The 15,365-nt window shown below is 42.3% G+C and overlaps 1 protein-coding gene across 7 annotated transcripts in view; it reads right to left on the bottom strand.

Moving 5' to 3' along the window:
- The window catches only part of ATG5 (autophagy related 5), a 107,164-nt gene extending 105,618 nt beyond the window's left edge, over positions 1-1,546 (bottom strand). For 5 of the 7 annotated variants that reach the window (XR_013956551.1, XR_013956552.1, XM_080614933.1 and 2 more), the window contains exons 1-2: positions 1,481-1,546; positions 473-633 (exon numbers count right to left, since the gene is read on the bottom strand). Coding sequence is in view for 5 of the 7 variants with exons in the window: in XM_080614933.1 (XP_080471059.1) it covers positions 473-580 (108 nt within the window). In the remaining 2 variants the exon portion in view is untranslated. The other 2 variants (XM_080614931.1, XM_080614932.1) reach the window with 2 other exon arrangements.
- Positions 1,547-15,365: the final 13,819 nt, after the last annotated feature.

The raw sequence follows: 15,365 nt of genomic DNA, 5'->3' as shown, positions 1-15,365 counted from the left end.
ACAGACCTAAGCTTTTAAGACTGCACAAAGCTCTGACTGAAGTTATTTCTGCAGTACAGTAACATAAACCGAAAACATAACCCTTTTTCTGATCATAATCCAAGAACATACAAACTCAGGTAGAACCTCCTCCTTTTGCCTAATTACTTGCTCACTTAATTTTCATATTTATTTAAGATCATAGTTATCTGTGATATGTTTCTCTCACTAGTGAAAGAAACTTAAAAGTGTTGAACCTGCTGTGAAGATAAATGAATCTGGCAGCATGTTCATGCAGTTTGCTTTCAGGAGACAACAGGAATAAGAATAAAAAAGATGCTGGGTTTGTCGGTTTGGTTTTTTGTTGTTGGTTTGGTTTTGTTTTTGGCAGGGGGGCCTGGCTCACAACATATAGGAGCACACATGATGAGAATGAAAGGAACAAACATAGCTATGGCACCGGACTATTTGTGACTACCTTCGTTATACTCACATAGTAAGGTTCAGCTTCCCTTTCAGTTATCTCATCCTGATACAGAGTGAAACAGGTTGGTATTCGTCCAAACCACACATCTCGAAGCACATCTTTGTCATCTGTCATTCTTCCAATGAATAGCGAAGCACATGTAGGTCAGTTTGTTTCGTCAGCTAGAACTGTCACCCCATTCCCCCCCAAAAGAAACAAGTCAGCACAGCTGCAAATGAAATACAGCCTGTTAAAGGTTCTCCCATAAATGCACTCTTGCGAGCATGATCGAGGTTGTCACTCAACCCTTAAATGCAGTTTTCTACAAAGGATGTGATGAACTGGGGCCTCTGAGTTAACACTTTCCTAACTAGGAACACACGGTGGACGACAAGTAAATGTGCATTTTGTAGGCGTGCATCACTCCCCAAAAGAGGGGGCAAAGGGAGCGCCCACGTCACCACCTTGCAGAAATCCCGCAGCTCCCGCACCCCGGAGAGGCCCCGGCCCACGGGCACCCAGCAGAGCCGGTGTCCGCACAGGAGCAGGAGATCTGGCAGTGGAGGGAATGAGCAGGTCTGTCACCCACGGGGCCGCAGGCCAGCCCCGGGGGGAAAGGTGTCACGGAGGCCCCAGAATCGCCACGGCCGCGCTGAGCCCGGTGGGGTGCCCCGCCAGCAGGCTAGGGACGAGGGCCGCCCTCCGGAGCGGCCCGGCCCGGCCAGGCCCCGCGGGGTCGGTCGGTCGGTCTGTCAGTCGGCCTCCCTCCCTCCTCGGTAGCCACCTGAGGTGAATCAGCAGCGCACGGCACGGCGTGGCTCCCGCCTCCCGGTGCCGGACCGAGAAGCGCTACGACGGCACCCCCAGCGTGTTTCCCCCGGGCAACGGGAAGGCCGGGGGGCGGGCCGCAGGGGCCCCGCCCCAGCCCGCCAGGGGCAAGCAGCGTCCCGCGTGGGGTGGGCCGGCCCAGGGCAGCCCCGCGGAGGGGCACCGGGCGCGGACGGGAAAGGGAGCAGCCGCTCCCGCAGCCGTTACCTCAGCTATCCCCCTGGCGGGCTGCGCGCGGCTCCAGGCACGAACTGATCGACGGCCCCGGCCCCGCCGTGGCCCCGCCCCCGCCGTGGCCCCGCCTGGCCCCGCCCCCAGGCGCACGCGCTGTCTGCCGCGCCGCTTCCGCCCGGCTCCCGATTAGGCCGTGGCCGGTGACGGAAGGCGGAAGTGGGGCGGAAGGTGGTGGCCGAGAGCGGTGGTGGGGTTGCGCCTATAGGCGCTGTGCTCGCTGCCAGCTTCCTCTGCACCTACGCAGTGGCAGAGCGCGAGACTGGAAAGTCGCTGATCAGGGTGAACGCTAAACTAAACAACTGAAACATCGGTGTGTTATCAGCATTGTCCTCAGCCCAAATCCAAAGCACAGCACTGCACCAGCTACTACGAAGAAAATTAACTCTATCCCAGCGGAAACCAGGACAATACCATGACCGCAAGAGGGTGAGGAGTACCTGCTGCCAGCGGGGATGTTTCTTTACATATGAGAGCATCGTTCCGAGTCAGTTTTTATCGGCCCAGTGGGTGCAAGTTCACAAGGACATTCCACCTCTGTATTTTAAAGAACATTTCCTGCAGTTCTGTCACCCTGCAGAGCCCAGTCTCGATGTCCTACAACTGCAGGAGTGAACAGGGAGGACAGCACTTTTCAGGTGGAAGGGAACATCGTAATTCCGGGGAACATCTGTATCATGGCTTCCTTGCTACATGTGTCACGCACTAACAGTTGTCAAAGCCAAGTTGTTCTGTGCCAAGACGTACAACCGTAGCAAATGCATTACAACTGGTATATTGGCAGTTAACGTTTGAAAATAACCTAACGAAATGTGTATTTTCCCTGACGTGCATGGCACACTGCAATTTCAGTGGTGCGATGTTCTTGCTATGCTGGCTTGTGGCCACCAGATGTCACGCAGTAGCCACTGCTGATGCAGGTGTCCAAACGAATTCAAGAACTAAGTGCAGTTGTTACTGACTTTTTGTGACTAGCATTTCAATGAATTTATATATTGCTGATTCAGCCATCTGTTCTGGGAAATTCTAGTACTTTTTCAGTCGTCTGAAAGATTAGTCTGAAAAGTTTGTTGTTTTCTTTTGTTTTGTTTTTCCAGTTAAATAAGCTTGTCATGATCACCTCTTTTTAATAAAACATAACATTCTGAACATATTCCCTATTATAAATTATTAAAAAAATAACTTGTTTTGGCGTTGTTGATGCTCTATAAGCAAAAAGTTTAGCTGTCGTACTTCAGTGGTTTGGGACGTAATCAGTAAAACTTTATCTTCTCTCCAAGGGTTTTTCTGACACATTAATTAAAAAATAATAAAAATAAAAAATGTATCTAAAAAGCCTCACTCACACAAAAGCATAACAAAAAAAAATAAAAAAAAGCCCCAAACAAAACAAAAAAACAACCTCAAACCCAAACAACAGGTAAACTGGTGTAAACCTGGATTAAAGTTGATATTTGGTGTAGCCTGCCCCAAAACACAGGGAAAGATGGCACATAGCACATGCTATACTGCAAGTGCTTTAGGCTTTCAAGTGACCGGTTCCCTTATGCTTCTAAATATAGGCAAGTTACACTTGCCTTAGGTGCAGGTATTGGGCAGCACCTCCAAACAGCATATTGACATTGAGATGATGGAATGAGAGGGGTTTCTCCAGAAGTATTCCCTGTGCACTCACAACAGTTTAACTAGGTGGATGATGTGGAAATGACTGTCTTGCAGACCTGGAATGGCAGAAACTTCTGGATGAAGAAGGATGCTTCCACTGAGACCTGCATAGGACCAATCCGACAATTACAAAGGCATCCAAACCACAAGCACTGGTCATTGTTACAGGCTTCTCTATGGATTTCTGCAAGGAACCCCCCCCTTAATGCTGTTACAGGTCCATTGGAACCGGTCTGATGAGGAGGCATGTGGAGATAACTGTGAGGTGCCAGCACCTCTGCAAACAAACAAACAAACAAACAAAAATAGCTTGCCTTGGTTACAAAATTTACAAACTTTTAGAAAGCTTTGCACAAGTAGCTATCCCTACAGTAAATCAAGGAAAACCACGTTTCTTCTTTGTGCTTTCTTCCCATGAGTTCCTCAGAGTTCTTTTATAGGAAAGAGTTATTTCAGTAGTGCTGAAGGGTTTGATTGATCATTGCAGCAGCATCACGGAAGATAATGCCCACTTGTATTGAAAATAAAATGGCCCAGAAACATCCAGTGGCACAACTGATCCCACTCATTTTTTTTTTCTCATGAGCAGGAAGAAGCCTGCCGGCCCTGCTATGAGCAATAATACTGAGATTGTTATACTGATAGTATATATACTGAGGATGTGACCCATTCTTGATGCTGCCTGTGCTTACTTCCTGAGGTTTTATTTAACCTCTACTGCTAAAGCTCTTGAAGCACACCATTGGCCAGCCAGGCTGTGTAATTAGCATTCTGTTGACTGCTAATGACAACTACCAAACAGATTAAACATTTACTTTTGCACTATTCTGTCATAAGGTACATAGGAACCTGACTCCCCTGACACCATGGCATATGGATTCCACTCTATAGGCTTAAAATCAAACACAATTGAGTGCCCAAGTCTTTTTCTGGATCTAGATAGAAGATGCTAAGTGGAGAATAAAGCACAGTAAATTACAAAGTGAGATAACCTTCTGTTTAGAGTATCTTCCTATTTAAACATCCTAGCAAACTGCTGATGTACTTACCAGACCTGAAGTGCATGCCAACTTTGCTATTAATATGGCTATAAATAATGATCTGAATTTGAATGAACATCAAAAATAATTGCTAGGATGGAATGTCAAAACGATGCAATAAAAAAGTAATTACCTCCTTTGGCATATTGTTTTCCACATTTTTATCTAATGCTTCAAGTGGCACTGTCACACAGTAAAATGGACCAGACTAAATTGGAGAGGGAAGAGCTCAGCAAACATATTTCCAATTCCAAAGATTCTCCAGAGAATTCCCCCATTTTAAACATCATCATCATGCAACACTCAGTGTGTCATTGCCTAATGGCAAGCAAATCAAAACATCTGTGAGTACAAATGGAATGTGAAGATGCTTGTAAAGAACAAGATTATAATTAAAGATGCATTAATTCTAACAGAAATAAGAGAAATTGTTTACATATTTGTGGGCAGTTATGCTTTTGTGTAATGGCAGTGCAGATGAAGATTTGTAATCAGAATCACTGTATAATTTAGGTTGGAAGGCACCTTTGGAGTTCTTTCCTGACCTTTAGGCCAACACCTCTTCTCAAAGCAGGAGTAGCTACAAAGTTGGATCATGTTGGTGAAGGCAAATAATGCTGAAAAGTTAGTAAAATTATATGGAAAATAGTATTTCTCTGTATATTTTACCATAACTTGTATAACTAGTATTGGTTTGATCACATGGAATGAACTTACTGCTGCTTTCACAGAACCGGTGTCTTATGGGCACTTACATATACAGAAAGTAAGGATCATTCATACATACAACAAAGAACCCTGGCAGGTGGACAGAAAAGTTCCTTTTACTCAAACCTGGCTCCTCTTCATGTAAACCCCTGTAGAATCCATTAAATCAATGGCAAAACACACAAAGATATGCAAACCTTAACTTTTTTCAGTGTTGCTTCATTAGGAATTGATCTGAAATCATTATTGATGTTTTCCCTTAATTTCCCTAACAGCTTTCAATAGAAAGCAAAACATATTTTGTTTTAATTTCTTAGCTATTGTCTTTTGAGTATGTAAACAAAACCAGATTGTGAGAATCATTAATGTACACCTTGTAAAATGCAACAGTAAGAGTCAAATGAAACTCATAATGCTGCTATTTATATCTAGCTAAATAGTTCGTTGTTGCCTACTCTCAGTGAAGAATTAATTTTATTAATTACATGAAAACCTGATTCATTCATCTGAGGCCTTTCTGGAAATATTATAAGTACCACATCTGACGGCACTTAATATTTTCCAGATACAATTTTAATTTATATCTTTGTGGAAGCAAAAGATCCACTTTTATCTGGATATACTTTTCCTTTTGTGCCTTCTTCATCTACTAATATTTGCCTCCTATAACAGGTGAAAACATTTGGAAATGTTCTAAACTGTTTTTAAACTTTCTTGTCTAAATAACTGAAGTGTGCCAACAGCTGTCCTAGTTTTCCCTTACAGTAGTTAACTCTGGTTTACTTTGCTGATTTCCAATTTTAGTTCTATTTTAAACTTCCTAAGTCACATTTCAGACTATCAAAATTATCTTTTGTTGCTAAAACAAGTGACTGGACATTAGGAACTCCTAGTTCTAAGTTTGCTGCTTGTTATTTACCTTGAACTAAATTTCTTTGAGGCTACTTTATTGTAGCCCCATGAAGACATCTTGGTCTTAGCAAGGAGAGAGGGAAATACCTTTTAGCACTTAGCTAGGTTTTCACCCCTCTGCATACTAGCTAGGTAATACTTATTCTGTCAAGTACTGTCACTTACCAAAGAGGAGTGCCTGGTATTCAAAATGCAATAATCCCATGATTCCTATTTTTCCCTGTTGGGAATACTGAAAGAAAGATTAATGGCTTTGTCAGTACTACCTCATTATGTGACAGGATTGACTCTGTCTATGACATAAATTTAGCCATTTATGACTGAGGATCATCACTAACTTAAGTGCTGAATCATAGCATAGCCAGGAAGTGAAACAAAACTATAAGGAGGATAGTATAATAATCCTGTGCTGTTTGGCTATTGGAACAGCCTTGAGGCTGTTTATTTTTAGGCAAGAAGATGTTTCACCCTTAATCTGAATGGAAACTCCTGTTAATGCTGTTGGCATGTCAGCTTCTGAGGCAAGGGTTAGTCCAGCCCTCAGTACTAGAAGACATTAAACACCCGTGTGTCACCTGGCACTCAGGAACAACCAGAACCAAAACTAGGATTAATTGCTGTTTATCAACAAGTAATCTTTTATACCTTGGTAAGAAGAATTCATGCTGTGCAGCTTTATATTAAAATCCTTTCATTAAGGATTTAATTAATTTTTTAAAACATATTGCATACTTTTAAGCATCTGAGTTAAACACAGTCATCCACAGATTCTCATTACAACCTAATCTAATGGCTATCTTATGAAACCTGTCATGCTATTGCAGTGAAGTATCAAATATCATAGCGGTTCATGGATAACACAATGCTAAGTGCAGCATAGGAACAGCACAGCAGGCCAGATTCCCTACCCATGCAAATCACCATGGCTTCAGAAAAGTAGTTTTCTATTCTCAGTAAACCTGTGTGTATATTATCTGTGACCTAGACCATAGTTTCTTTCTTAGCTTTCAGAAAGGAAATACTTCTGATTTGTAATAAAATACAGGATTTCTCTATTCCATACAAAAATAAACCACCCTATTTTTGTGGTATGACTGGATGATCTTCAGCAATTTTATCCAAGGAAAGAATTTTTCTCAGTGATTACTAATTCACTTTGATCGCTTTGTAGCAACGAAGTCTTGATAACCCCAGTTCTGAATCTGTGATATATCTATCTTTGTTTCTCCATTAATGAAGTGTGGTTTTAGTGAATTTAAAATCAATATTGGGTGTGAGTTCTTCTGTTTTTTTCTCTTTGTTGTATTTGTACAACATTTGTTATATAAGCTAGTCGTTAAATCACTCCAATTTCTCAGGGAAAGAAGTAAACATACAATGCACATAAGATAGGAGGATGCATGTTAGCACTGGTGGGGGAAAACATAAAAATCCTAAAGTCTATCTGATTCCATGAGAAGTATAATTACCAATGGCTCCACCAGTGCTGAGTGGAGGGGGAACAATCAATTCCCTTAACTTACTAGCCACACTGTGTCTGTCATAGCCAGTATATGTTTGGCCTTCACTGCTGCGCTAAAGTTTGCATTTGCCTCTGTTGAACTCAATGATTTTTCCACTGGCTCATTCCTCTCGTTTGCTGGGATCCCTGTAAATAGCAACTCAGCCCTCCAACATATCAAGCAGTCCACACCTCAGTTTGTATCATGCAAAAACCTGACAAGTGTGTGTGCCAGCTCATTGTCCATGTCCATGATAAAAAATGTTAAATAGCACTGGCCCTCATATTGATGCTGGAGGAGTGCCACTAGCAACCAGCTGCCAGTTAGACCTCTGTGGTGGGGGGTTTATCGTGGCTGGATGTCAGGTACCCACCAAAGCTGCTCTGTAACTCTCCTCCTCAACTGGACAAGGGAAAGAAAAATACAGTAAAAGGCTCATGGGTCAAGGTAAGGACAGGAGAGATCACTCTCCCCCTGCTCCACTATGGGGGACCTCCCACAAGAGACAGTTCTCTGTGAACTTCTCCAACATGAGTCCTTCCCAAGGGCTGCAGTTCTTCACAAACTGCTTCACCATGGGGCCTTCCACAGGGTGCAGTCCTTCAGGAACAGACTGATCCAGCGTGGGTCCCTTCCATGGTGCCGTCTTTCAGGAACAGACTGGTCCAGTGTGAGTACCCCCTGAGTTCATGAGTCCTGCAACAAACTTGCTCTGGTGTGGGCTCCTTTCTCCATGGGGCCACAGATCCTGCTGCGAGGTGCACCAGTGCGGGCTTCCCACAGGGTCACAACCTCCTTCAGGTATCCCCCTGCTCTGGTGTGGTGTCCTTCATGGGCTGCAGGTGGATATCTGCTCCACCATGGACCTCCATGTGCTGCAGGGACAAGCCTGCCTCGCCATGGGCTACACGATGGGCTGCAGGGGAATCTCTGCTCCAGTGCCTGGAGCACCTTTTCTCCCTTCTTTGTTGACCTTGGTGTCTGCAGGGCTGTTTCACATATTCTGTCTTCTTTCTCCAGCTACGATTGCTGTTGCACAGCAACTTTTAAATACAACTTCTTAAATACATTATCCCAGAGGTACTATCACCACCACTGATCGGTTCAGCCTTGGATACTGGTGGGTCCATCTTGGAGCCAGCTGGCACTGGCTCTATTGGACATGGGGGAAACTTCTAGAAGCTTCCTACAGAAGCTGCCCCTGTAACCCCACCCCCCACTACAAAAACTTTGTCATGTAAACCCAATACAAACTTGAATCCTTAACCACTACTCTCTGAGCCCAGCAGTCCAGCCAGTTTTTCATCCACCTTACAGTCTACTCATCCAGTCTACATTCTCCCCACTTCAGCTACCACTGTACTATGAAAGACTGTGGAAAGTCTTGCTTCGGATAGGCTACAACTGTTACTCTCATCCACAGAGCCAGACATTTCATCATAGAAGGCAATCAGGTTGGTCAAGTACTATTGAACCTTGATACATCTCTGTTGGCTGGTTCCAGTCATCTTTCCATCTTTCATGTGCCTGAAATAGGGAGGACGTGTTCCTTAATTTTCCCAGCAGCTGACCAGGTTTCAGGTGTTCCTTCTTGGCTTTTTAAAATAGTGAAGTAACATTTGCCTTTTACCAGCAACGGAGGAGTTTCCCCAGTTGCCACAGCCTTTTAAAGATGATAAAGAGGAACCTCACATAAGACATCAGCCAGCTCAACTTCCATGGGTGCATCTTATACGGTCTCATGTCCAGAATTATTTAAATTCTCTCCAATCTGATCCTCCTGTATGGTGGTAGTACCTCATTCCTCCTAGTTTGCTACTAGGCACAGAGACTCAGCCTTGCCAGTAAAAAGTGAGGCAAAGAAGGCATTAAGTACTTCAGCCTTTTCTACATAGTTTGTCACTAGGTCCTTTCTAGCTTGCTTGCAATATTTAGCAGCAAGCTTACATTTGCCTTCACCTTTCTTTCAAGGCTGCTTACCTGTAGAAGCCCTTCTTGTTGCCCTCTACATTCCTTGGTGGTTTCAACCCCAGCCGTGTGTGGCTTTCCTAATTTGACTCTTGCATACCCGGGCGATCCTGCTAGATTTCCTGGTCCCTGCTTCCAGTTTCTCCATACCTCCTTTTTGTGTCTGAGCTCAGCTACAAATTCCCTCTTCATCCAACCTGGCTTCCTGCCATATCTGTCCAACTTCTCGTGCAATCACAATGGGCCGTTCTTGTGCTTCAAGCAGATTTTAGTTGAAGATCAGCCCTAATAGGATCTTCTTCTCCCTTGGCTTCACAGAGATTCTTGCCTACCACTTCCCTTACCAAGCTGAAGTCCACTCTCCTGAAATCAAGGTCTTCGCTATGTACCTTCCTCATTTCCCTTAGCATCTTAAATTCAGCCTGTTTAGACTTCTTTTTAGACTTTGATCTCCATACTCTGATGAACCTGCTTAAAAGCCTTTCTCAATAGATGAGCAAGACTGTTGGTAAAGATACTCTTGGCTCTCTTTCTCACAATGGTGCTGTCACTCCCCACCAGTCCTTGCTCCCAGAAGATAACCCATGGGCATAGAAGCCCTACCTGTGACACCAGCGATATTGGCTTTGATCTGCAAGATACACCCTCTCCTACTGAGTCCATTTCCTTGACACCACCTTGCCACCTTTACCACAGCTTAGAGCACAGCAGTCATCATTGATTCACTCAAGGTCTCTTTTGGCAGCAACAGTTTGTGGCCAGATGGGTAAGCAGAAATAGATAGTGCAAAGACAGTAACATGTAGTAATAGCCCAAAGACCCCATCTATACTTCTGTGGTGTCCCACATCTGGAGCCAGGACCAGCAATCAGCTTCCTGACAGCAGGTCTGACATGCAGATGTGTGCTGTAGACCCTAGAGAAGGGAGTCTTAGCCACTGTTACCGATAACTTCATCCTTATGGCAGTGGTTCCAATCAGCTTGGAATTTTTGTTGGATGCCCTTGAAATTCCCCATGAACTTTGACCATTTTAGCTATGCCCCAAAACTTTCAATCCCACATAAATTTTAATGTCTTGCTACATATCATAGCTCATAAATAAATATTTTACATAAGAACAATCTCATTAGAGATGCTTAAGGAAGCCCATTGCTTGTTTTATCTCATATTGATTATTCTTACTCTTTCTGTGGTCTATGACAGCTCTTTTTTCTCTCAACCCGTAAGTATATAGTTTCCTTTATAACCCACTGGGAAGGGCATGGTTTTAAAGACTGGATAAATTTCAGCTTACTCATTCTCCTTACTCTACTTTTTTGTAGACCAGCTAGTAGATAACTCCCTAATTATTGTTTATTGATGGTAGAAATTCACTGACCTGCATTCTCACAGTCACTCTCTGTGCTTGTTTAAATATTACATCCTTATTCCCTTTGATCGCAACTGATTATCATGGGAAAAGTGAAATGCTGGGAACACCTCTGCCACTTCATGCTTCTACTCCCTGGGACTTACGATAACTGGTTTGTTTCATCAGGCTGTTTCAACACCTCCTCTTTTGGATAACTTTTCCTGGGACAGTGCAAGGTTTAGATTCATCTGAGAAGAGGACAGAGCAGATGTCTGTACAGAGTGGTGCTGGCTGATGGATTTCACAGGGTCTTCACACAGACAAAAGAGCTTTTTGTTATACAGGAGACAGGAGGAAGAAGTGACTGGTAAACACAACTATGAACAGTTTCAATTTTCTAGTAATGCTCCTGTATTATCTGCAGATATACTGGAACAGTTATGTTTTTAATTACATCTGGTCAGCTTAATATTTAACTGTAGATTCTTTAGCACCTAACTAGGTTATGGAAGACTGGCTAGTTCTTGGATATGTCACAGGACACTCATATCTCATAGCAATTTAATCAGCTTTGCTTACGCTTTAGTCTTTAGCATGTTGGTTTTAGACTGCAAATTGCTTAAGATAGAGACCAGTCTTCCTGCATGCTTCTATGTTGCCCAGTTCATCTGTTAGTCAGTATAAATAATAATAAATGATAGTTATGTATTTGATTTCCAGGGATACTGGCCAAGTAATACATTTGGAATGTCTATAAAATAATTAATTTTAAATTTTGTGGTAATTTCTGCCTTCTTAAAAACTGAAAGAGAAAGAACCTATTCTAACTTAAGGCATGCTGGCCGATAGATTTATATGAGAATATGACATAAATAAAATAGAATGGCGTCGCTGATTTAGTCAAACTTAAATTAAAAATTATTTTTTAAGGTGATAGGGTTCAAAATTAATTTCAACCTAGAAAATAATTAAAATTTGTATCAGGATGCAAAACAGGAACATGAGGTACAGCTTAGTTTTTGAGCAACCATAAAAGTGTAGCAGTGCTATGCACACTACCGGAAAACTGGAAAAGCAAGAGAAACAAAATAGAATGTTAACCTGGAAGTATTATACATTTCAGCAAAGCCATACTTACTCAGGAAATCATAGCACATCTCGATATTAAGCAGTAAAATAGCAATTTGCCAGTATTAAATTCCTAATGCCTCATTATTATGTTAATGTTGGTATATTTTAATTGAATTGATTTATGGTCTTATTAGTACACCTCTAAATTGTAACTATGGGAGCACAGAGTGCTAGAATTAACATTCTTTCTTTTTTTTTTTCTTTTGAAATCGAACTCCAAAGGACCCAGGAGCCGCCAATGCACAAAGCCACATAATGCTATCAATCAATCAGTGTTATCCTGCCCTTGTAAGAAGCAGCATCTCCCACCTCCCACTCAGTTTCCATCAATCTGCAGAGCCAACAAGATGGGAAAGACAAAAACCGCAATACCACAAGGTGGAATGCTCTTTCCTCTGGGTAGCATCTACAGCATTTGTTTCAGTCTAGTTATAGAGTTTGTTTTCTCATAGCTATTTTATCTTCCCCTGTTACAGTTTCAGGAAGGGAAAAACTACTTATTGAAACCAAATAAATGCCATAGTGAACCAATGATGACACTAAGGGAGCAGGTATGAAAAAGGCAGCATGCATAGAGTGTTTCTTAGTGTTCAGCTTGAGTCCAGGCACAGAATCTTTATGTAAACTCCTTATGCAAAGTGTCAAGTCCAAAGATTGAAAGCTTTGAAGAAACCATGGGATGAAAAATGTACAGAGGAAACATTAATCTTTTACACAGGGACAGAAGAACACAATACCTGGATACTCAGAGCAAGACTGAGGTGAGTTATGGGTGTTGTCTTGCCTTTGTACTAACACTGTGCTTCAATGAGAGGTAGCTATCATTAAGAGAAAAGTAGCACTCGATTATCATTAACAGAATGTGAAAAGTTCTTAGCAGGCAGCAGAGAAGGAAATGCCTGAAAAAATGTTTTCAGTGGGACAGAAGGTTTTCTTCTGTGAGCTGACTGGAGAAGGAATGAAAAATACTATTCTTGCTAATACAAGAATAAAACTGATGTCCTACACTGGGAACTCCTGAATGTTTTGCAACTGAAATCCATTTGGCTATCTGCCTGGGCTCATTGGCTGCACCTAGTTGGCATTAAAATCAAACAAAACACTCTCACTGTTGGCATCATCATGGGAGTATTATGTGGAGGTAGTAACTAATGCTGAAGTACTGCACTTCTACACTAAAAAAAAAATAAAAATGGTTGTGTATAGCACTGTAAAACTCCATCATGTTATAGTTAAAGATCACATGCTACACCTTGGCCATGTTGTGGGACACTATTAATGGGTAAGCACTGAAGTTATACAGCCCCATGAATGACAAATTAAGCCAAAGCTATCAGAAGTGTGAAGGTGAAATCTTGACCTGGACATGGGGCACATGCATTTTTTACTTGATCTGATCAATAACCAGCACCTAAGAGATGAGCACTGCATGCTTTCAACAGAGGTACAAGCTCATGAAGTTAAACGCCAAAGAGCCAAAATGGACCGTGATCGGAACAAGACACCGTGAAGTGAGGCAAAAAGCATCCAATACACAAAGATAAAGTACTACCTGAAGTAATCAGAGTGTGTACAAGCAAGAAGAAATTCAGAGCGTGAGGTTATATACATGTATCCCCACTCCAAAATGTCCCTCAGAGCCTGAGGTGCTTCCACCTGCTTCAGCGCCTGCGTGCTCACCTGTGTGTCTCCCCAGGCAATGCAGCCATACAGCCGCCAGACACACCAGGGTAAGTCATGGCAACTGGCACGCCAATAACGTTGACTAAGTGAGGATTGCCCTTTGAACCTGATTGTTGTTTTGCCCTACCTAACAGGTATGTAAAGCAATCCCACAAATTCTTCTTGGCTTCCAAATTTACTTCTTGGTTGAGCCTGAAATCCCTGTCTCTTGCTTCCAAATTCCTTAGTCCTAGTCTCATTCAATCTCTGCTTGCTATTCTTCCAAAGTCCTTCCCTGTGAGACAGACTTGTTGACCTTTGTGTGGTTTGCCCTGCTATTTGTTTTAAGGGTCTCTTGGCTTCTTTGGCTTCCTACCTATAGCTGTGGCTGCAATTCCGGCTGGCATGCTCCTGACCTAATTTAGTTCCTAGCCTTGGCTTTCCCTGGTCATAATATTTAGTTGCATTTTCTATTTTTGACTCCAGGCTGTCTTTAACCACCAGGAATGATCACCCACATACTGCCCTGTCTGATAATTTACTAAGGACATATATGTATACCTTTATTTTCAAAGCATGGAGTGGGACTCACTTCTTCTCTTTTCAGGTGTTGCCAGGGAACCTCTAGTCTTGTTGGGCCAGAAAGAAAACACTAGTGGTGGTATGACTGTGAGGTAGAATGTCCCCTTGTAGGAAGGATATTAAGGCTACCACTTCCATCACTATTTCTACGTCATACCTTAAACCCTTGTAAAAAAAATGGAAGCCAGTGCAACATTTTGTACAGAGCCTGCTATTACTATGTGTGTTAAACAAGACCCAAATATGCCAACCACAGGGAATCCCAGTGGAGATTTAGGCCAAACAATACCTAGTTTTTAGCTCCTTGTCAGACTTAGGCAAGAAGCAGGCACCCAACACTCAGTCTTGTAAAGACTGAGGCAGTTCTGGGCATGTGGAGAGGTGAATCCCTAAGTACCTGGGGCACTTTCAAGACGAACAGGGAGGCACCGCTGGAATTTAGGTGCCCATAGGGTTAGGTGTCAAATGAATGTGGGATTTCAGGACCATAGTTTGGATTTTACATGCTTTTTGTGGGACAGAGGCAGGATTTTGGCCCCTGCATACTTTATTGCTCCTTTATCACCAGCTCCAAAATATGGGAATCCAAAACACTCTTCATATATTCTGACAGTGAATTACTTGAATCTCAAATGTTTGCTTGCATGTACTGTTTCTGAAAGAAACTACAAATCTCTACTGTACTAGAAAAGAAGATAGACTATTTGGTGACAAAGTTGATGATAGTTCATTCCTATTTTTCTACAATTTGCTTATGGGCTTTAGATGATTTTCCTCCCCAAGTATACTGTGCCATATATTGGGACAGTTTTATGTTAGAAGTATGTTTCTGTTTTGAAACAATAAAAAGGGAGGATCAATGATTTGAATACATAATGTTATCTCAACTTGTGTGTTGTTTAGTTCCTGCAACAGATTCACAGATTTTGAGTCTGGATTTTTTCTGATTCTCATCGTAATTCCAAAATTAGCATGCTTCTGGGTTCTTTTTGTAAATCTCACATACAATGTGCAGTCAAACTAACCGGATACTGGATATAATGAAGCCTGATCTGGATACCCAATCAACTTCTTTTTCACCATGTTGGAATGAAACCAAGCAGGAGAAAGATGATTTGTTGCATAATATCTTTCTATGATATGAATTACCAAGAACTGTTGCAAAATTGTGTTGGTTCAGATAAAAGCTAGACTGACTTGTTCTGTTGCATGTGTTAGGACTGCTGACATAAACATGACCATCATTTAAAGTTTTCTAAATGACTGGCTAATTCTAATTAATTTCTGTCCTAACTAATGGTGTTGAAAATGCCTTTTCTGAAGAAAAAAAAAAAAAAAA

The sequence above is a fragment of the Psittacula echo genome, assembly GCF_963264785.1.
Source record: "Psittacula echo genome assembly, chromosome: 4".
NCBI lineage: Eukaryota > Metazoa > Chordata > Aves > Psittaciformes > Psittacidae > Psittacula > Psittacula echo.
Note: the sequence above shows the minus strand (reverse complement) of the source record. Positions and strands in the feature narration are given on the sequence as shown.